The sequence below is a fragment of the Narcine bancroftii genome, chromosome 13 (genome assembly GCF_036971445.1).
Source record: "Narcine bancroftii isolate sNarBan1 chromosome 13, sNarBan1.hap1, whole genome shotgun sequence".
Lineage (NCBI taxonomy): Eukaryota > Metazoa > Chordata > Chondrichthyes > Torpediniformes > Narcinidae > Narcine > Narcine bancroftii.
In genome coordinates, this window is record NC_091481.1 from 36,245,870 (window position 1) to 36,268,725 (window position 22,856).

At 39.6% G+C, this 22,856-nt stretch overlaps 1 protein-coding gene across 6 annotated transcripts in view; it reads right to left on the minus strand.

Moving 5' to 3' along the window:
• Window positions 1-22,856, minus strand: part of cep83 (centrosomal protein 83) — an 82,492-nt gene that overhangs the window by 58,644 nt on the left and 992 nt on the right. For 4 of the 6 annotated variants that reach the window (XM_069908704.1, XM_069908702.1, XM_069908703.1 and 1 more), the window contains exons 2-6: window positions 17,799-17,915; window positions 16,992-17,259; window positions 6,178-6,328; window positions 4,029-4,121; window positions 3,802-3,933 (exon numbers count right to left, since the gene is read on the minus strand). In XM_069908704.1, coding sequence (XP_069764805.1) covers window positions 3,802-3,933; window positions 4,029-4,121; window positions 6,178-6,328; window positions 16,992-17,143 — 528 coding nt within the window. In that variant the 5' untranslated portion in view covers window positions 17,144-17,259; window positions 17,799-17,915. Of the gene's footprint in view, window positions 1-3,801; window positions 3,934-4,028; window positions 4,122-6,177; window positions 6,329-16,991; window positions 17,260-17,798; window positions 17,916-22,550; window positions 22,676-22,856 lie in introns of those variants that run through there. The other 2 variants (XM_069908705.1, XM_069908706.1) reach the window with 2 other exon arrangements.

Below are 22,856 nucleotides of genomic sequence, written 5' to 3' on the forward strand. Positions count from 1 at the left end.
GGGTCTTTTACTACATTTTAAATTTTTATTGGTAGATTTTTATTGATCAATATTGCTACTCCTTGATACTTTGAATTAAATGAGGCTGCCACTACTTTACCTTCTCAATTTCTTTGTAATTTATCTAATTCCTTCTCCTCTAAATGTGTTTCCTGTAAAAAACTATATCTATATTCTTTTTCATAAATACTATTTTTTTTTAAATGTTTTATTTGATTTTGTATCCCATTAACATTAAAACTCATAAACTTAACCTTCCCAATCATTTTTCATCAAATTAATCCTCTACTCATCCAGCCTTCATCTTCCAAATCCCCTTCTAACATAACAAAGGCATTATAGTTTATTGGATCTATTATACAAATAAATGTGTAGAAAATAGAAAAGATGGGAAACAAGAAAAGATAGAAATCCCCAAAAAAGGCACACATTATCAACGTACCCTTTTTATCTCCCTTATTTATTGGAGTAGTACAACTGCACACATGATTTGGTGGCAGCCAGCAAACATCCCCTTTGCTCCCCCAAATCTTGGGCTAACTAGCCTCTACATATATTTTGTCATTTACTTAATTACCTATTAATCTTGTCTTTACTCCCTACCCTTATAATTTTAAAAGTCAGATAGACATATTAATCTTCCAGCTTTATTGACATTCCAATCAATAAACCTCTTTACCCCTTACTTCCCACCTTAGCAGGCTAAGCAATCCAACTCCTCTCCATCCAAGTGTCCTCCTCAGGATTCAGCAAAAACTTTGGCTCCATTGGGATTTGAAAAAAATTTATGCTCATCAACTGTAATGGAAGATTCTAACCTGTTTTTTTTAATTTGCTGCTCTTGGTTTTGCAAGGCTGAGAACCTGCTTGTGTTTTAGAATCAGCAGACATAAGCTAAATTCCACCGAGGGGCCAGAGATGCTGTTACCCGAAGAAAGGACATCTGTGTACCAAGAACATTTAATCTTCCTGCTTGTTTTGATCACAGACTGTCAGAGGCCTAGCCTTGATGCATAATAAACCATTGTATTCAAAGTGATAAGCTGAAAATTATGTTACTAGTTAGAAACCTAGTATGCTAGCTTGCTTGGTTATCTTTCTTGCTGTGTTGGGAATAGGTGCTTGGGTAAGCAGTTTTTGGGTAATATAAGCCATGGTCCCGCTGCTGAAGAGAGAGACTCTCCAAGAGGTGGCAACATCTCTCAGCAAGAAGAAGAACTTCTAGAGTTCAGCCAACGTCCCGGTCAGGGGAGGTGGAGAAGCTGCTACCGGCGCCCTGACAACCTACTACAAGTGTGCAGTCGTTGCCTCGCTTCGGCAGTTGGAACCAGTCCAAGCGTTGATAAGTATAGTTGGGAAGGGCTTGCATATTGTAGTATGAAATCAGCTTTTGAATTTGTAATAAACATTTGTATAAACTGAACTGCTCTCGGTGTGTGTGTCTATTTTCTTTCGGTAGCTCAAACACTGTGACCAATCTAAAATGAACAAAATGAGAGGTGTAAGTTTACCCAAGACATCAACAAGGAAGATTTTTAATACACCAGGATATCTCAAAACAAATGCATAACTCTTCTTCCATAATATATTTTTAACTACATTAAATTCCTTTCTCTTTTTCAACAGTTCAAAACTTATGTCTGCATAGAAACAATTCTTGTTTCCATTGTAGATCACTGGGGCTTCTCTTGCCTTCGCTTGCTTTGCTGCTAGTTCCAACACTTTCTTCCTCATTTCATAGCGAAGGAAATTGACCAATATTGGACAAAGGTTTTGACCTTTTTGCGGTTTTGCACTCTGTGCACTTTCTCAATTTCAAAGACTCCTTTAAATTTTTCTATGCCCAATACTTGTGGTATCCAACTTTGTAAAAATTTCTTCACATCTTGACTTTCATCACCTTGTCTCCGCCCCACGATTTTAATGTTATTTCTTCTACTATAGTTTTCTAAAGTATCCATCTTCTGACTAAATAAATTGTTCCTTCATTACTTTTGACTCTGCTTGATCTTTTAATTGCTGTATTTCAAATTCATTTCCTTTTGTTCTTTCTTTCATAACTTCTAGATTCTTATCCATCTGCTTTAAGGTACACTGCACCAGAGTAGTCACATCTCTACTTTCTCTCACTTTATCAGACCTAACTTTAAGAGTCTGTTGCAATGATTCTTCCAAAGTCTGTTGCAAATTGCCCATATTCATTTTAACCTCCGAAGCCAGTAGTAAAGTTTGCTTACCAACTTCTCTGAATCCTTGTTCTGAGTCCGATTCAGCTTCTATCTCTTAATTCTTCACTAGGTTCACCCCTGGAGCTGTCAGCTTCAGGATTTTTTTTTAAAGTGCCTCTGTTTTGCTTTCTTCTCTGCACATGCGCGAAGAATGTTCTTCTTCAGTTAGCAGCGACCATTGTCAGGGGCGACCTTGGGCCAAGGTCTCCCCAGATCCCTGGCGTTCACTGCAGAGGACCAGCTTCCTTCTTTGAGGTAGGCCTTATTTCTCTCTCTTTGTCCTTTTCTTTTTCCATTTCCGACACTGTGGTAACAAGTTTTTCCTTCTTTGGTGGCATCCCATTCTTTTCTTCAACTCTCCTGACGACTTCTTGCACTGTCCTTTTGAACTTTTCTATCTATTTTTTAATATTTTCGGGAAGAATAGGGATTTCATTACAAACCCCACGTCATCAGGTGGCACACCCCCCCCATGTTTACTCCCATCTTCATCATGGCAATCCAACTCCTCTCCATCCAAGTGTCCTCCTCAGGCCTTCTGCACACTTTTCTCACGCTAGCAACCTGATTCCCCTTTATGCAAGTGGCGACAGCAAAACAAATTTGCGTGCATTGAGGGGCATTGCTCTCTCAGCAGGGCAAACCTGTGTGTGTCCAATAAAGTTTCAGTGCTGCCCCATGGGGTCCATCCGCCCAGACTTATTTTTCTTCCAAATTATTTATTTATTTGTTTCCTTTTTTTTGCCAGTTGTTTGTTTCCTGCTGATTAAATTCAAGATCATGGGGATTTTACAGTATTTTATAATAAGCATGATAAAATGTGCATTATTGTACAGATCTGCTGCATTTCTTCCTTCAACCCAAGACCACACAGTGATATTCAAGCAATTTTATTGGACATAGGTCACGGGTCAGAATTGCAAGGATATTAATACCCAATCACTAATCCCATGAACAGAGCATCAGTGATTTGGGATCACACTCCTTTCAAATCTGAATGCAAAATATAATCAGAATGTTTCCAACTCTGATAACGTACTCCCTCTAATGCTGTTATGGTTACACTATCAGTACCCTGAATACAGTGGTTTGAGAAGACCCAAAATGACCAACTCTAGTGACCACGATGAGACAACAAATGCAGATTCACTCATTTTAGTATCAGAGAACAGGCAATTAATGGAAATCCTTGACTCCAATGAGATGAGAAATATTTCAGTTTTTAAAAAGTATCCACATCTGAAAACTTTTTAATTTTAACCTCAGCAAAATCCCAGCCTTTTTATCTGCCTTATACAGGAGTAAACATCAGTGTAATACAGACAGAAACCTGTGAAATTATTAATGGGAGAAACACACTGCAACATGTTAAGTCCCATAAATTCCAGTCTGATCACGTATGAGAACTTGAAGAAACCAGAACAGAGCGAGCTTAATGAACGACAAGAGCAAATAACTCTGAAAGCAGCAGCAGGCAGGATGAGAAGGTGTTGGTGGGACATCCTACAGATCCAACTAATAAACAATATTTATGGGCAAGAGTTCATGACAGGAATTCATCAACAATTCTCACCTCAGCTTCAGATTTGATCACCTTCTCATTCAGGATCCGTTCATGCTCTTCCTTTTGATGCTCTATCTCGGATTTTAAGAAAGTGTATTCATATCGCATTTTATTATATTCTGTTCTGTATCTTTCCGCTTCCTAAAACAACGAATGGTTTTCAGTTTCATTCAATAAATTTAAACTATTTCTTTTATTAAATTGTTAATAAAGATTTTCCTTCTCCTTATTCTCACCTCTTCTTCTTTCCTGATACGCTCTCTCATAGGTGCCTCTAGATCTTGCTGTATTTGTGCTTTTAATAGCTCCAGTTTTTGAGGTGTTACTATCTAGGCAGAACAATAGAAAAGGTCAACAACTGTAGAATTCCTATTAAGCTTCTCAACGTCCGACTTTTCTTTTGTTTCCATGTGTAGACTGACATATAGGTTGAGGTTCAAAATTAGCTTTCAAATAAGGTCTGTTATAAGCATATGACATTCTAGTAGACCCAAAATGGTGCATTGGAAAGGAACCAGTGTGCTGGAACTGAAATTATCTTGGTTGCTGCCCTGGAACTTCAAAATTCACTGCTCCAAAGGCCAGATATGGCCCCATCTGGGTCTGAGGTCAAACCACACTTGTGAGAGTTTGGGTTACAATTAAGCCAACCAAGCAGATTGGAGGTTTGAGGAAAGCTGGTATGGAAAAATATGGGGGAGGGGACAGAGGAAGGAGCAGGTGGGGTGGCCATAGTGATTGTTGATGATGGTGGGAGGACAAATTGGGGTTGGTGGTGAGAGGAGAGCATGCATGCTTATGAAACTCTAGGACAAAGGTGGCTATCCTTTTAATTTAAACATACAGCATGGTAACAGGTCATTTTTGGCCAACGAGTTCCTGCTGCCCAATTAACCTACACCCCCATTATGTACTCTGTCTACCCCCCCTCATAATTTTAAATATCAAATCTCCCCTCATTCTTCTAAACACCAGGGAATAAAGTCCTAACCTGTTTAACCTTTCCCTGTAACTCAATTCTTTAAGTCAAAACAATATACAAACTCAGTTGACATCACATACCATATTTCCATATGACCCATGTAAAAGACAACAACCCCCCCCCCCATTTTTGGCCCTGACAGCTCCCTGGCATTCATTGCAGAGGACCAGCTTCTGACGCCCTGACCACCTATCCATCTGAGCTCCCGACACCCCAGCCGTGACAACTGCCCATCTGAACTACCGATGCCCTGACCACAACTTTCACTTCAGCCACCCACCCATCCAGGCTCCCGACTCTCTGACCACCCGCCCATCTGAGCTCCCAACACCCCAGCTGTGAACCTTCATTTCAGACAACTGCCCATCTGAACTTCCGATGCCCTGACTGCAAACTTTCACCTCAACTGCCCACCCTTCCGGGCTCCCGACTCCGCAACTACCCGCCCATCCAAGCTCCCGACACTATAACCACGGATCCTTGCCTTAGTCATTCAGCCGCCCACCAGAGCTCCTGGCGAAGTGAAAATCTGTAGCTTCTCCATTACAAGAACTTAGCTACATTTTAGCTTTCTGCAATCTAACCACAAAATCCATTTCTCACATTGATGTTCTCGATTTGGCTTTCTTGTGTTTATTACAGAAGGAATGTGTCTTTCACAATATCATGATATCCCAACAAGTTTCACTGCCTACTTAAGATGTGTAACATAGAAAGATACAGCAGTCAACAGCTTCCATTCAGAACAATGTAGGTTAATTGGGTGGCATAGACTCGTGGGCTGAAATGGCATTATCGTGCTGTATGTCTAAATTAAAAATTAAAAGTTGGCCACCCCTGTATAATAGGGATGATTATAAAATATGTTTAGTGTTCAGAAAATAGCAGGCAGACAGAATCTATGGAGGGTGAGGGATGGTCAACATTTCAAGTTGAGAAGCTGCATCAGTACCAGTAGTGATGTCCTCCTAACTCAAAATTCTGCTTGAATTTCTCTAATCAGACTCTATCCTTCTCCTATACAAAACTAACCCATGTCATTCCCACCTTTGGTGTTAATCCCTACTCTAACCATAAAACTGAATTCTCACTTCCATAACAGTGACCACTGCATCCTTCCTTCACTCATCAGCTATTAAAACTCACTTTCATGCCTACCGGTTCATGACCTGGTGGATGCAGAGTTTCCTCTGTCTGTGCTGTACAGAATCCAGGGTTCATGATACTCTTTCCTCTCTCTAAGCATTCTGTTAAATTTACCTCCCTGTGCCAATTGTGTCTTAATGTGGCTAGAGACCAGTCTTATTTAACAGTGCTCTGTTGAAGAAACTTTGGATCTTCTATTACCTTAATTTTGTTTGGTATTCGACTAGAATTTAATTTTATGCAAACTATAACATCACCTGCATTTTCAGTTCCTCTTGTTCCCTTGTTTTATCAATTAATTCCCCACGAAGTTCAGCAAGAAGAAGTTGGAATTTCTCATGAGTACTTTGTTTGTCTGTCTGCATTCGCTTCAACTCGTTCTGGGCTTTTGCATATTCATTCTGCAACCTGCAGGAACAGTCAACCATTTTTTTTAATGAGTCTTGAAATAAAAATTCATCAAATCCACTTAGATAGGAGGAGTCACGCAATGGAGTAGTGGCCGGACGGTGAACTCCAGCCCTCTCCAGAAAAGTCGGGAAAAACAAGAGAAAACACAAAGGCACAGAAATAAAAGTTACAGAAAAGTGAGTATAAAGGTGGAAAGAAGATGGCGACAAAAAAAGAAAAGTCGAAAGCAACGGTAAGAAGAGAGGAAGAGAAGACAAAGGAGGAAAAAGGTGAAGGCCTTACCTGTCCGAAGAGGCCCGCTGCGGAGAGAGAAACCCGCTCCCTCAGGTCGGTAAATAATGGACTACAAAAATGGCTCGCAGAGCCGAGTAAAAGTGCGCAACCGCGCATGCGCGATACTTCGCGCATGCGCGATGCGAATGAAAAGAAACACACCGACGGGAGGGGGGACCAGCTGGAGAGTCGATCTCCACAGCCGGCAACGACAGCTGCAGAACACCTGCAGCAAGAAGAGACCACAGAAGACAACAGAAACAAGAAAGAAGAGGAGGAAAGGGCAACAAAGAAACAACAGATGGCCAACCCAGAGGAAGAAGAAGAGGAAGAGTATGGTGAAATAGAAGAAGAAAAGAGAGGCAAGGTAAAGGATATACTTGCTCTTATTAGAGGATACATGGAATCATTTAAAGAATGGCAAACACAGGAATTTAAGGATTTAAGAAAAAGAATAAACAACACAGAAGAGAAAATAAATAAAATGGAGATGACCTTAACAGAAATGGGAAAGAAAATGGACAAGATGGAAGAGCGGGCAGTAGCAGCAGAAATGGAGGTAGAAGACTTAAAAAAGAAATTGGAGAAATCTAATAAAAAAACTAAAGAGACACAAGAACTACTAGCTCAAAAAATAGATACAATGGAAAACCATAACAGAAGAAATAACATAAAGATAGTGGGCCTTAAGGAAGATGAAGAAGGCAAGAATATGAGGGAGTTTATAAAAGAGTGGATCCCTAAGACCCTAGGATGTCCAGAACTACAGCAAGAATTGGAAATAGAAAGGGCACATAGAGTATTGGCCTCTAAACCACAACCACAACAAAAACCAAGATCTATTGTAGTAAAATTCCTAAGATATACTACAAGAGAAAAGGTACTGGAGAAGACAATGGAAAAAGTAAGAGAGGGCAACAAACCACTGGAGTATAAAGGGCAAAAAATCTTCATTTATCCAGATATAAGTTTTGAACTCCTAAAGAAGAGAAAAGAGTTCAATACAGCAAAGGCAATTTTATGGAAGAAAGGGTATAAATTTATACTAAAGCATCCAGCGGTATTGAAAATATTTATTCCAGGACAACAAAACAGACTATTCTCGGATCCAGAAGAAGCACGAAAATTTGCAGAACAATTACAAAAATAGACTGAGGGAGGAAGACGGGTAATGAGAGTTAAGATGATCACAATTGATATGTATGTGGGTAAAGACAAAAATAGACTGAGGGATGAAGACGGGTAATGAGAGTAAAAATGATCACGATTGATATGTATGCGGGTAAAGAGGTATAAGAGTGAATAGAGACAAGGAGCATACGTGAATGTATCTGTACTTAGAGGAAAATATAGATAGTATAGACAAGAATTAATAAGGGAAGGTAATGGAATAGAGAGAATAAGGAGGGAATTAAAAGAGTGACCTTTGTGACATATGAAAAGTGAAATCTTTTCTGGGGGAGGCGGGGTGGGGGGAAATAGCGGTCACTGCAAAATCAGTTGACGCTTGCGAGTGGATTCGCAAATCCAAATGGAGAGGGGAGATGTGGTTGTCCGACAAGGGATAAAGGACAACTCAGGAGGTGAATGGGAGATTGGGAATAAATAAGATAGAAATAGGAGAATAAGGAAAATGTTGGATGTTGTAGGAATGTTGTCTTATAAAGAGTTGAAAATAAGAAAACAGAAATGGAAAAGGAGGAAAGGTAAAGATGGAAAAACGGAAAGAGAAGATAAACAAAATATAAAAGGGCTACGCTGAACTATATGTCTTTAAATATTAATGGAATACATAACCAAATTAAAAGGAATAAACTACCAAATTTAAATGAATAAATGTATTCCATTAGAAAAAATAACATATTGGTTAAGAAATAATATTGAAATATTCGAACAAGTATAGGAGCCTTACATTAAATACAATAGCGAAAACCTACCGGGGACAAACATTACCTAAGTTGATGGAAGGAGAAGGAAAGAAAAGAATGGACTCAGTAGAATTTCTGGTGTAATTTTGTTGAATGACAACATTGTCTGACTGGATTAATGCAACCTAGATTGTATACCTAAAATGGATGAGAGGGGGGGTGGGGGGGTGGTTTGGGAGGAAAGGGGGGGGGGAGAAAAAGTCACTGTATATGTGTGAAAAAGAAATTGTGTATATCATGGCTAATGTGATTTATGGTGTGAAAAATAAAAAAAATTTAAAAAAAAAAAAAATCCACTTTGATAAAAAATGGACAGTTCTACAAAATGTTTCATTTTAATTCTATGATACTGCTTGAATTAGAAAGAACATATTTTTGACAAAGCATTCTTCACCCTTTCCAACAGGAGCCAGACTCTTTGGTGTAGGACAGTAACTAGAACTGAACCATAATATTGCAACTATAACCAGGTTTCCTTGCAACAACTCCTCAGTATTAAGGCTCCTCCTCACGTCTGGTGAGATTTGTACCATGATAAATCTATGGCTAGTATCCAATCAGATTTTCTTTAAACACCTCCTTATTAGTCAGGGAGGTACTGCAGCACCTGTACAACCTGAGGAGGATGAGGAGAGCAGGACTACCAAACTCCCCACCTCCAAACTTGACAACCTTTTAGAGGAGCAATTAAGCATCCTGCTGGCTGCATCGGAGTGTGATATGGTAGCTGGAAGGCATCAGACTGGAAGTCTATACAGTGAATCATTAAAACAGCCAACAGAATGACTGGAGTCTTCCTTTCCTCTACAGACAATATTTATGAGAAGCACTGGCTCAAGGAATTAGAGAAGATCCTTTCATCCAGCGTACACCATCTTCAACAGACTACCATTAAGAAGGTGGTACAGAAACATCAAAATCAGGACTTCCAGGCTGAGGAATAGCTTCTTCCCGCAGGATGCAAGATTGATGGAGTAACCGTGACAACCATCCCAGATATTTATCTATATTTATTTTGATTATTTATGTGATGTTTATGTATTGTGTGTTTTTGTACATGCACCATGGTCTAGAGAGATGCTGTTTTGGATTGGGCGCTGTTATACAGTCAGGATAATGTGAACTATTTTATAACTGCTTAAGAATACACTCTTCTCACTGTAATAAACCAGTGTGTGTGTGTGTGTGTGTGTGTGTGTGTGTGTGTGTGTAATGAACAGTTTCCTGAGATGGTGGAAGGCATCAATAAGTAGTCTCTCCTATTATTTGAATCTTGCATCTCAAAGTTATTTAAGAAGACATAACAGGGTGGCAGCAGTATAAGAGAACAGGAATAAAGCCATACAAATTGTAAGTCACTGAAATATGAAGCGGAAGAAGAGAAAAAAACATTACTGAACAAAAAAAGGCTGGAGCAACAGCACTTCACCCAGTGATGGACTGGAAGGCTGAAGACATTGTTGAATCATTTTAAAAGTTTCAGCACAAGTGCAGGGGAGCGATGCCTTGACTTATTTAATAGCTGGGAGCTTACAGAGGTGGAGAAAAATGATCCAGAGCAGATATTTGCAAAGTTTGCTTCTCACTCTGAACCCAGATCCAATCATAGAATTTCAAGGCTTAATGCAAGAGACTGATGAGACTGTTGATAACTTCCTCACTAGACTAAAAATTGTTACTGCAAAATGCAGATTTAAAGATAGAGGAAAGATTAGTAGATCAACTAATATGAGGGTGTGTCCATCCCGAAGTGCAAAAGTCTCTTATAGGGAAGGATAGCTTGAAGCTGGCCAAAGCTTTGAAGCCACGAGGATGCAAATGAAATCCCTATCTATGCAGACCCACCCACCACAAAGAGAAGGAAGGGTTGATGCTATAAAGAACACAATCAGAAAAGTGCAAATCCCTAAGACCTGCAGGAAGTGTGGCAGACAACACTCCTTCAATGAGTGAAACAAATGCCCCACATATGGTTCTGAATGTAGAGCCTATGGTAAAGCAAACCACTGGGTGAAGATGTGCAAGTCTGATATGAAGAAAACAGTAATACCAGAGAAGAAAAAAGACAAGAGGAAGAACCACTACATAAAAGGAAAACAACAATGAGGACTCCGACACCCAGATACTGGACATGGAATCCACAAATACATGCAGCATCCTGCCATTACAAGTTAGACCTACTTGCCTGGAAATTCCAATCTGTGTGTTAATGATCATGTTTAGATCATTCACCCATTATATCAGGAATCTGTTTTCTCATTATTACACCTACAACCTGGTGGTTCTGGCCACGGCAGGCTGAGGGAATGTGGCACAGGCTTGCTTCCATCTCCTCAACGGGACAAAAACTATAGGACATGGGTTCAAGTTCAAATTAATTCTCAGAGTACATACATGACATCACGTGCAACCCTGAGATTTTTTTTTCCTGCACACCAGGAAATTATTGGTAGTGTAAACAGTACTCAAAAAAAAGGGTTCTTAAATGAGTCTCTGATTGAGTTTGTTGTTTTAGAGTCTGATGGTGGAGGGGTAGCAACTATTCCTGAACCAAATGGTATGAATCTTATGGCACCTATACCTCTTTCCTGATGACATCAATGAGAACAGAGCATGTCCTGGGTGGTGTGGATCCTTGTTGATTGCTACTGCTCTCCAACAACAACATTCTCTATAGATTTTCCTTGATGGTGGGGAGAGTTTTGCCTGTGAAGTATAGCCTGTGGGCTATATCCACTATCTTTATCAGGGCTTTCCATTTCGAGGTTTTGGTGTCCTCATACCAGGCTGTGATGCAGCCGGTCAGGACTCTTTCCACAATACTTTTGTAGATGTTTGCCAAGATTTCCAATGTCATACCGAACCTCTGCAACTCCTGAGGGATTAGAGGTGCCAACATGCTTTCTTCATGATGTCATCAGTGTGTTTGGTCCTGGAAAGGTCCTCCAAGATAGTGACTCATAGAAATTTAAATTTGCCCACCCTCTCCACCTCTGATCCCCCAATAATCGCTGGATTGTGCACCTCTGGTGTTCCTTTCCTAAAGTCTAAAATAAGCTCCTTGTTTATGGTAACATTGAGGGAGAGGTTGTTGTTAGAGCACTAATCGGCCAAGTTTTCAGTCTCCCTCCTGTATGCTAACTCATCACCCCTTTTTATTCAACCCATTACAATGATAACGTCAGCATATTTGTAAATGGTGTTGTTGTACGGCAGTCGTAGGTGTAAAGCAAGTAGAGCAGGAGGCTAAGTGCGTGGCCCTGTGGTATTGCAGTGTTGAAGGAGATTCTGAAGATATTCTTGCCAATCAGTTCTAATTGGGGTCTGGAGGTGAGGAAATCCAGGATTCAATTACACAGTGGAGTAATGAGGCCTGGGTTTTGGAGTTTCCTGATGAGTTTTGAGGGGATGAAGATGATAAATTAAAGTACAGGAGTTGGGATGTTATGTTGAAGTTGCTTCAGACATTGGTGAGGCCAAATTTGGAATATTGTGTTTAGTTCTGCTCACCTAACTACAAGAAGGATATCAATAAGATTGAAAGAGTGCGGAGAAGATTTGCCAGGTCTTCAGGAGTTGAGTTCCAGGGAAAGATTAAACAGGTTAGGACTTTATTCCTTGGAGCGAAGAAGAATGAGAGGAGATTTGATAGAGGTTTACAAGATTATGAGAAGTATAGACTGAATGGATGCGAGGAGTTCTTTCCACTTAGACTGGGGGAGATAAATGCGTGAAGTCATAATTTTAAGATGAAAGGGGAAAGGTTTAGGAGGAACATTCGAGGAAAGTTCTTCACTCAGAGAGTGGTGGGAGTGTGGAATGAGCTGCCATCTGATGTGGTGAATGTGGGCTCTTCAATCTTGTGTTTTAAGAATAAATTGGATAGATACATAGATGTAAGAGGTCTGGAGGGTTACGGAATGGGAGGAGGTCAGTGGGACCGGCAAAGACTAGAAGGGCCGAAGGGCCTGTTTTATGTGCTGCAGCATTCTATTATGGTGTTGAATGCCAAACTGTAGACAATAAGGTACATCATGAGGTATGCATCTTTGCTGTCAAAGTGTTCCAGGGAGATGGCATTTGCCGTAGACCTATTGCCACGATGAGCAAATTGGAATGGATCTATGAAACTGCTCAGACAGGAGCTGATATGCTTCAATACTAGCCTCTCAAAGCACTTAATCACTGTGGATATGAGTGCCACTGACTAAGGGTGAAAAGTGAAATGTTTAAAGGAAACATTTGGGGGAATTTCTTCAAGCAGGGTGTAGTAACAGTGTGGAATGAGCTGTTAGCTGAAGTGCTGAATGTGGGCTTAATTTTTACATTTAAGAAAAAATTTCATTTGGTACGTGGATAAGAGCAGTATGGAGAGCTTTGGTCTGGGATAAGCCAGAATAAAAGTTCAATGCAGGCTGGAGGGGTCAAAAGGCCTGTTTCTGTGCTGCCATCCAGATCGGGTCCTGGTCCACAGAGTAATGGCAATGGCAGCATGGACTAGTGTTGGGTCTGTGACACTGCTTAGCATTTTTGCCTCCTGCTGAGTGTATCCAGGGAACAATGCAGAGAGAGCTGAGGGGAGAGTCAGAGGTTGTTGCAGAGAGCGAGAGAAGCAGTTTTCGTGGTGGAGGCCCATGCGAGCAGGGAGAACCTGACAACGGGGAAGGGACCAAACCAGAGCCAGTATTATACAGTGATGGTTATGCTGATCAACCTGGACCCTTTGCAATTCGACTACCGCCCCAATTGCTCCATAGCAAATGCAATCTCACTGGCTCTCCACTCAGCCCTTGATCACCTAGACTGCAACCACACATACATCAGGCTGCTTTCAACACCATAATCCTCTCACTACTGGTCAGCAAGCTTCAATAGCTAGGCCTCTGCAACTGGAACCTTGACTTCCTCATCAGGAGACCACAGTCAGTGCGGATTGGTAACAACATCTCCTTCTTTGTGATAATCAACAAAGGTGCACCTCAAGGATGTGTGCTTAACCCACTCTCTCTACACCCATGACTATGTAACTAGGCTCAATTTAAATGCCATCTACAAATATGCCAATGACACCACAGTTGTCGGCAGAATCACAGACGTCAATAAGGAAGCAAACAGGAATGAGACTGATCAGCTAGTTGAGTGCTGTCACCAACAACAACCTTGCACTCAACATTAGCAAAACTAAGGAACTGATTGTGGACTTCAAGAGAGGGAACAAAGAGAATACAAACTAGTCCTCTTTGAAGGGTTAGCAGTCAAAAGGGTAAAGAACTTCAAATTCCTGTGTGACAACATCTCTATCCTGGGGCCTTCTTGTCAATGAATGAATGTAATCATTCATAGCCAGTGGCTATACTTCGTACGAGTTTGGAAAGATTTGGTATGTCACCAAAGAATCTTGCAAATTTCTACAGGTGTGGAGACCATTCTGACAAGCTGCTTCACTGTCTGCTTTGGAGGTGCCAATGGACAGGACAGGAAAAGTCCTCAGAGAGTTGTGAATTCAGCCAGCCCAATCATGAGTAATAATTAAGGACGTCGACAAGAGGTGGTGTTTCTATCATCAAAGACTCTCACCTCCCAGGCCATTCCCCTCTTCTCACTGCTACCATCAGGAAATGAGGTACGGAAGCCTGACAACAAGTAACTAATGAACAAAAACAGTTTATTCCCCTTTGCCTTCAGATTTCTGAATGGAAAATAAATCACAGACGCTGCCTCAGTTTTTTCTCTTCTTTTGCATTTTAAAAAATGGTGTATTTATCCAAATGTAATTTAGAGTAATTTTTGCCCCTGTAATGCATAATAATGTGGCCGCAAAACAACAAATTTCATGACTCGTGTTCATGACCAATAAATACTGATCCTAATCAAACTTTAGGCATTTGAAAGCTCTTGATACAAAAACTAATATTTGGTTAACACACATGCACTGGCTTACCGAGAAACCGAGGGTTACCCTGGGCCACTTTTTAAACATTACTTATAGATTACCATAATCTAATGTGCACTGCTCCATAAAATCTACAGCATTGACTATGTTCTTGACTGATTATTCATCAATGGCTTTGGTCACTTTAATTTGATAAATACGACTGTTTGCTGCTGTCAAGCACAGACATAATTTTTGAGGATGTCATTTTTGTTCTTTTGATAATGTGCCTGATAGTTCATCATTCTGCAATTGTGGGGTTTTTTTCGTAAGATGGTCGGAGTAACTTCCTGTGTGGATCAAAGAAATGGTTCCCACTAGTCCATCAACTTCTCTCGTGTTTCACATTACTACCATCACCCAAACAGCCTCCTGGGAAGGGAGAAGGGATTGGAAGGGGCAGCAAAATCATATCATAAAATGGGAAGCTTTGTTTTTAAAGAAACCTCTCTTAGATTTGCTTCCTTTTTAAAAGTTTCTGTACATGAATAACAAACTTTTCAGAAGAGGATGATGCTACCCAAATATACAGAATTGTGTACAATCCTCAACACTATGAATACATTAAGGTTCACACATCTGTAGCTAAATTTCTAATGAGCAAAACAAGTTTAGGACCTTCTCAAGTTGTCCAAATGCAAGATTGGTGATTTCAAATAAAGGATTAAAATGTATCTCTTACATCATTACAATTCAAAAATACAAGACAGCACATATACCAAGTGAGCATCAAAAATATTCCTGATCCCTATCTCCATGTTATTGCCCTAACCTGACACCCAATTAGATCAACCTCAAGTTTAATCCACATGACAATTTCCACATCCTTCGCAGCCTCATTGTTCCCCATTTCTGTGACATCATTCAGCCCTCTAACCTATTAACATCCCTCCCATCTTCTAATTCCATCACCAAATTTCATTACCTCACCAGTGATCATTAAGGTACAAAGCTCTCAGATTTGCTGTACAAGTCTCTTCCCCTCTATTTCTCTTTCCTCCTTTAGAATACTTTGATAAATTAAAGGTTTGCAGTCTTTTGATATTACTTTTACAATGTTTTATTAGTAACCCTCTTATAAAAAATATTGGAAGTATATGCAAAATTGAGAAATGTTACATGCAGCAGGCAAAGTTGTAAAATAATTTCTAATTTTGTATCTGCTTCTTTTACTAATGTCTTCAAGTAATGTCCTCTGAAAACTGACAGTGAAAACAGTTTCATTTACTCTATCAAAATCCTTTATATTTTGAATGACTCAGTTAATTCACCTGTTACAAACTTATTTGGAGTGATGAAAATAACCATTGCTTTAGTAGTCGTCTCAGATAGTAAGTCTCTCATTTCTGAAATCATCTATGTGACAGAGTATATAGATATGTTTTTGGGAGACAAATTGGGGCAGGTTTTAGTGTAGGTCACATACAAACATTTTAAAACATCTTATTTAATGCGAGACATGTCGGGGCCTCAGAACCTTTGCAAAAGCTTTGGAGAGTGCCAAAGAAACTTCACTAATGGATTTTTGTTTACAAAAAGGCAACAGATGAAAGAGCTCGTCGGAGCCGCATTCTGTCTGGAGGGCTGTTCTAAGAAGGTCATGTGGTTTTGCAAGCAGAGAGAGTCAAACAGGTTTTCTCTCAGAGAGAGAGACAAACAGACAGACAGACAGAGATCACTTCTATAGTGTTACAGTCAGCAACAGCAACCAGAACTGGAACAGGACAAGCTGGCAAGCTTGTGGAAAACCCCATTTGGAAGACGGGTTGTGAGTGCTTAATTCAGCCTGGTCAAAGCCCTTGTGGTTCATGCAAGAGGAGAGGACTGGCTGTCTAATGTTTCACTTGGAATAAGGGAAACAAAAAGGAACTCTGTGGTGATAACTGAAAGAAAGAGGTTATCATCTGGAGAACCCTGAGGGGGCAAGTTTCTTTGGCAAGAAACTGAAGTGGCTGATGGAAGTAAATCAGTTGTGGGTAACCTGGAACAATAAATCTTTCTTTGAAAATCGACAAGAAAACTTCCTGAGTGGTAACCATTTACCTTTCAAGCACCTAAGCCTGGTGAATTTTATACATGTTAAATTCTGTGCACAGTATAAGAATTGCCTGCAACCAGTGAACTTGGAGGAATGAGATGTGAGATTGGACTGTGATTCAAAGAACTTTTCTGAACTTACACACATATTACATACACGTGCGCTTAGAGTTAGAAGGGGTTAAGTTAGGTGAGTTAAGTCAATAGTGAAAAGTTAAAGTGTGATTCTGTTTTCATGTTTAAGGATCATTAAAAGCAACTTTTGTTTAAGTAACCATTTGTCTTGGTGAATATCTATTGCTGATGGGTTTTGGGGTCCTCTGGGCTCGTAACATCTATCAATCTCTTTTGTTCCTTCCACAATATCTGGCTATCTTTGGCATAAATATAGTGAAAATAAAACACATACAAAATGTTAACTTCTCTGTGCCTCTCTGCAAAAGCATTTTCATAATGTAAGGTTTCTAGCACATATAATTACTTGCAATACCTTGTGTGTTCAGCCTTCAGAATTTGATAGTTGTTCTTGTGATGTTCGCATCTCAGTCTCTCATCAATTAACATTTTTTGCAGCTCCGTATCAGTCTCACATAGATCTAGCCCTACATTTAGTGGAAATGGCTGATTGGGAAGATCTTCCATTGTAGAACCAGTAAGCACCAAAAAGAAATCCAGGAAATTAGGATCTAAGAATCACTTTTCTGAAGAATACTTGTCAAGTGCATAGAAGCCTCACTCCTGAAGCTACCTGAAATAAACTGTTACAGAAAAAGTTATAAGCACCAGAACATTGCACATTCTCCCATTATGAACTACTCCAATTTGGGGCAAAACACATAAATAAAGTTATTTTCTCATTCAGGCTGCAAGAAATAAGTAATCTGAATTATTTAAAAGCCCGGATAGTTTAGTCTATTTATTAAATATTTTATATTTAATTTTCATCCCTTATTAGTAATTTAATATTTTTATTTCTTTTTTGATTGTATTAAATGTTGTTGCCGGCTCTTTCCCTTTTCCTTCTTCTCCCCTGTGTCCACTATTTCGTTTCCTTTCTCTTAAGGAACGGAGGGGTTATTTCTAGGCTTAATGTACATTTTAAGGATATAATTTTTTGTATATTTGTACATATATTTGTATATTTGTATATATGAGTCCTTTTTGTGTATCTGTCTATGTCTGTGCATATATAATATACTTTTCTTAAAAATTAAATATAAATTTTTTTAAAGTAATCTTAAAAGGTTAAAATACCAGTTTCCTCCAAATCAGGGAAATGCAAAAAAGTAGTACTTACCTGCACAACCCAACATATTGTAGATATGGTATCTGTCTGACCTGCCTTTAATTAGTGCCTCAAGTTGGTTGCAGAGTTGAGCAGGAACAATTGCCTCCTATGCTTCCCTGCTAGATACTGGAGAGAACAAAGTTGTGTTAAGGTTGGAAAAGAGTTCCTGATCTGAAGCGCAGTGAGAGTTTTACCCCTTTAAAAGTGTGCACACAAGAGCATTCGATCAGTACATCAGATTCACAGTGCTGCTCTTCAAGACCAAATACGTGACAGTGTTTATCTAATGATAGCTACATAAGTAATCTTTAAAATTAAGGGATCTGGGACTCTGTTCATCCCTCTTCTACTTAATGCCTGACTTCCTCATCAGCAGACACAAATCAGTGCCAATTGGCAACAACACTTCCTCCTCATTGACCATCAACTCAATTCCCTGTTCACTCATGACTTGGTAGCCAAATTCAGCTCCAACTCCACCTATAAATCCATTGACAATACCAACATGAACCTGGTTGGGTGGTGCCAGCACAATTTTTATATTTAGAGATAAAGCACGCTAACAGGTCCTTACAGCCCACACCTCCCAATTATATCCATGTGACCAATTAACCTACAAACGCAATTTTCAAACTCTTACAGATGTGAACCTGAGACACTGATGTTGTAACGTCACCAAGACCAAATTCATTGTTGATTTTAGAAGGGGAAACCCAAGGACACCTGTCCACATTGAAGGGATGAAGGTAGAAAAGGTTGGTACCTTCAAATACCTGGGAATCCATATGTCAGATTTTTCCTGGATCCAACACATCAATAAACACACTAATAACTATACTCTCCAAGAAGTCTGAGGAGATTTGACCTATTGTCAAATATTCTATCAAACTTCTACATGTGGACTGTGGAAAGTATACTAACTGGTTGCATCACAGCCTGGTTTTGGAATTCGAGTGTCCAGGAAAGTGTTAAGGCTGCAGAAGGTAGCAAACATAGCCATTTCTTAAGGAGGTGAAGGAGAACAAGCCAACTGACCCCCATATTGAAAACATTTCACAGGATCACAATTGATGTGTCCTGCTGAGCTGCATCATTGTGTGGTACAGTAGCTGCAAAGCATCAGAACTTAAATCAATGCTGAGAATCATTAAAACAGCTCTAGAAGAAAAAGCAAAAATGGGACACAGGCAGAAAAGGATTGATGGACAAGATCGATCATATGGAAAATTTCAGCAGATGTAACAATGTAAGAATCATTGGACTGAGAGAAGAAATAGAGGGAAAAGATGTGGTGAGCTTCTTTGAAACATGGATCCCACCAATGCTGCGACAAAACAAGTTAAATGCAAAGTAGCAAATTGAAAGGGCTCATCGGACCCTCAGACCCAGAAGAACCGGTGAACAGCGACCATGATCAGTCCTGGTAAGACTTTTAAGTTACCGGGACAGGGATGTGATCTTGGGAGCAGCATACAAATATTCAAAAAATAATAGTGACCCATTAGTTGTGGACAATGCAAAAGTTATGTTTTTCCAGAACTTTAGCCCTGCCTTAGTCAAACAAAGAAAGGAATTTGATGAATTAAAGAGATAAATGTGATCCAAAAACTTTAAATATTCAATGACTTACCCAGCATTGAGGGTGGATGTCTCAAAAAGTAATCAACGTATTTTCAAGAACAAAGAGTGGAAGAAATTTTAAGAAAGTTATGAAAAGATTAAAACCACCAGATGAGAAGACTGAAAAAACATTTCAAAATGGGGCTAACTGAAAGATGCATCTTTTATTTAATTTATATTTTAGAGGTACTGAACTGTCTTGTTTTTACTGCTACAAGAAAAATCATTCTAATTTACATGGAAAGCTCTGGAAAGGAAGTGGTGAAGAAAGTAGCAGGCTGGGAACTTCGATTTTTGGGGAAAATGACGCTGGGAGAGGAGCGATTTTAAAAGATGCCACTAAAGGGAGGGGGTTCTTCTTTGGAAGATTCCATGGGCTTTTTTCGCAGTCTTCTGGGTTCTATTGACCCACTGGTAGAGATAATAAGAAGGGATCTGGATGTAAAGGGCTTCAAAGTTGGACAAGAACACAAAATTAGTCTATTTGCTGATTATGAGCTACTACATCTATCTGACTTGGTTAAATCTTTGGAAAAATTACAAGGAACGCTAGAAATATATGGAAGAATATCAGGTTGTAAAGTAAATATGGACAAAAGTCAGATAATGTTATAAATAAATTTTGAATACGAAAGATACCAAAAAAATAAGTAAATTTAAATGGATGAAATAAAATATCTTTGAAAAGCATTTGACATCAATGTTTCAGGGCAGGACCCTTTACCAAGACTAGTGTAAAAAGGATATGATACTAAATTTGAAGATCAACACATCATAATCCATGAAGTATTGATTTTTAAATTATTATTCTCATTTCAAGTAACTCCCATCTCTATCACATTCCTCTGGTGCCATCTCTTCTTTACTTAATCTTGTACTTACTTTCTCAGAATATTTTTTTAATTAAAATAACAGACATGTGAATTAGATACAATCACTTATTGGAAGATTGCAGTTAAAGCTCACAAATTTGAATTATTGAATTGCCTGGGAAATCGGCTGAGTTGCAACAGAATTGGAATGATGGGTTCGTGGTAAAATGTACAAGGATACGATAGTGAAAATGCAGAAATATTGGAGGAACTCTGCCAGTCTCAGCACCCATAGAATAACAATATAACAATTTATAGTACAGAAACAGGCAAATATCGGCCCTTCTAGTCCATACCAATTTACATGAAACTCCACTAGTTCCACCTACCCACTCCCTTGCCCACACCCTCCAACCCCCTCACATCCATGTACTCATCTAACCTCCTCTTAAATTATAGAATTAACCCTGCCACAATTACCTCTTCCAGAAGATCTTTCCACTCATCCACCACCCTCTGAGTGAAGAAGCTTCCTCTTATATTACTCCTAAATTTTTGCCCCCTAACCCTTAACTTATGACCCCTGTTCTAATCTCCCCTACCCTCAAGTGAAAGAGCCTATTCACATCTACCCTTCATAATTTTAAATACCTCTATCAAATCCTCTCTCAACTTTCCACACTCTAATGAATAAAGTCTGTCTACTCAATCTTTCTCTGTATTCAAGATACTGCAATCCAGGCAACATTTTCGTAAATCTCTGCACCCGCTCAACCTTATTTATACCCTTCCTTTAATTTGGAGACCAGAACTGCACACAATACTCCAAGCTTGGCCTCACCAATGCCTTAAACAGACTCAACATCACCCCCCAGCTCCTATATTCTATGCTATGATTTATAAAGGCCAGCATGCCAAAAGCCTTCTTTACCACCCTATCTACATGGGAATCCACCTTCAAGGAACAGTGAACCGTTATTCCAAGATCCCTCTGCATTCCTCAATGCCCTCCCCTTCACTACATAAATCCTACTTTGGTTATTCCTCCCAAAATGAAGCACCTCACACTTATCTGCATTAAACTCCATCTGCCACCCTTCTGCCCATCTTTCCAAATCCTTCTGTAGTCCATGAAAACCCTCTTCATTATCCACAACTCCCCCTATTTTTATACCGACTGCATATTTACTCACCCAATTTACCACCCCGTCATCCAAATCATTAATATAAATGACGAACAACAAAGGATCCAACACCGATTCCTGAGGCACACCGCTCATCACTGGCCTCCATCCTGACAGCTGTCCACCATGACTCTCTGGTGCCTATCTTCCAGCCACCGCTGAACCCATCTGACTATCTCTATATTAATCCGTAGATTAATTCCTCACTAACCTTTCATGTGGAACCTTATCGAAGGTAAAGATTTTTATGTCTGACATTTTTGGCCTGAGCTCTTCCTTAAGGTATGAGTAAAAAGCAGGCAGGCATCTGAATAAAAGGAAAGAAACTTGGGGAAGGGCACAAACCAACAGACAAAAGATGATAATTGGACATGGACAGGAGAGGAAAAATGAGAATTGATCAGGTTCTGTGAATGCATACCTTGAAGAAGGGCTCAGGGCTGAAACTTCAGTATTTTATATCTTTATCTCCTATGGACGCTGCAAGATCTGCTGAGTTTCTCCAGCATTTTTGTGTTTCCAATACAATCACAGTGTGTGCACTTTTGTGATTCACAAGATTAAAATGGGTAGTGTTCTGCAAGTTACCAAGTTAGGGCCATAATTATCCACCATATCACTGTATGATTTATGATGGAATAAAAAGCTAATTTGGCAGTATTACAAATACAAGCATTGAATGTGGACGGAAGCACTAAATTACAAAGAAACATTTATATATTGAGTAAATGAACAAAACTATGAGAATGGGATTTTCTCTATGGGTGTAAAAAGAATACATCAAACTACTGTTTTCATGCTGAAAATCCAAAAGAGATTTGGAAGCCAGGTCAGTTGTACAAATAAAATGCAATAGATCAACAAGGAAGACACAGAAAATGCAAAATGTCAATACATTCGGAAGACAAGAACACAAGGGATGAGAAATTATGCCACAGCTACGCGAAACCTTTGTCAGACCAGACCTGAAATACTGTCAGCTGTTTGTACAACACATGAAGTATGTGCCGTATAGATACAGTACAAGGGTGACTAAACAACCATTGTTAAACAATCAATAAAATATTCCGCCATTATAAAAAAGTGTGGTGTTTCAGATATTATGGATAGGCTAAAATTATTTCTATTGGTTGTAAAATACTGACCAGTCTAAGGAAACAATTCATCACTAAGACTGTGTACAGGCGAGAGGTGAAGCTGCTCTTTGCAGTGATTACTAATCCTGATTCAAATCAAATCCACACCCTGGACAGATCACCCCATATTCAACAGCTCCACACCTGGGACAGATCACCCCCTCACTCCCCACCTCCACAGCCGGGACAGATCATGCCCATACTCCCCACCCGAGACAGATCAGCCCCATACACCACACCTCCCCATCCGGGACTGATCACCCCCATACTCCCCACCCGGGATAGATCAACCCCCATAATCCAACCTCCCCTATA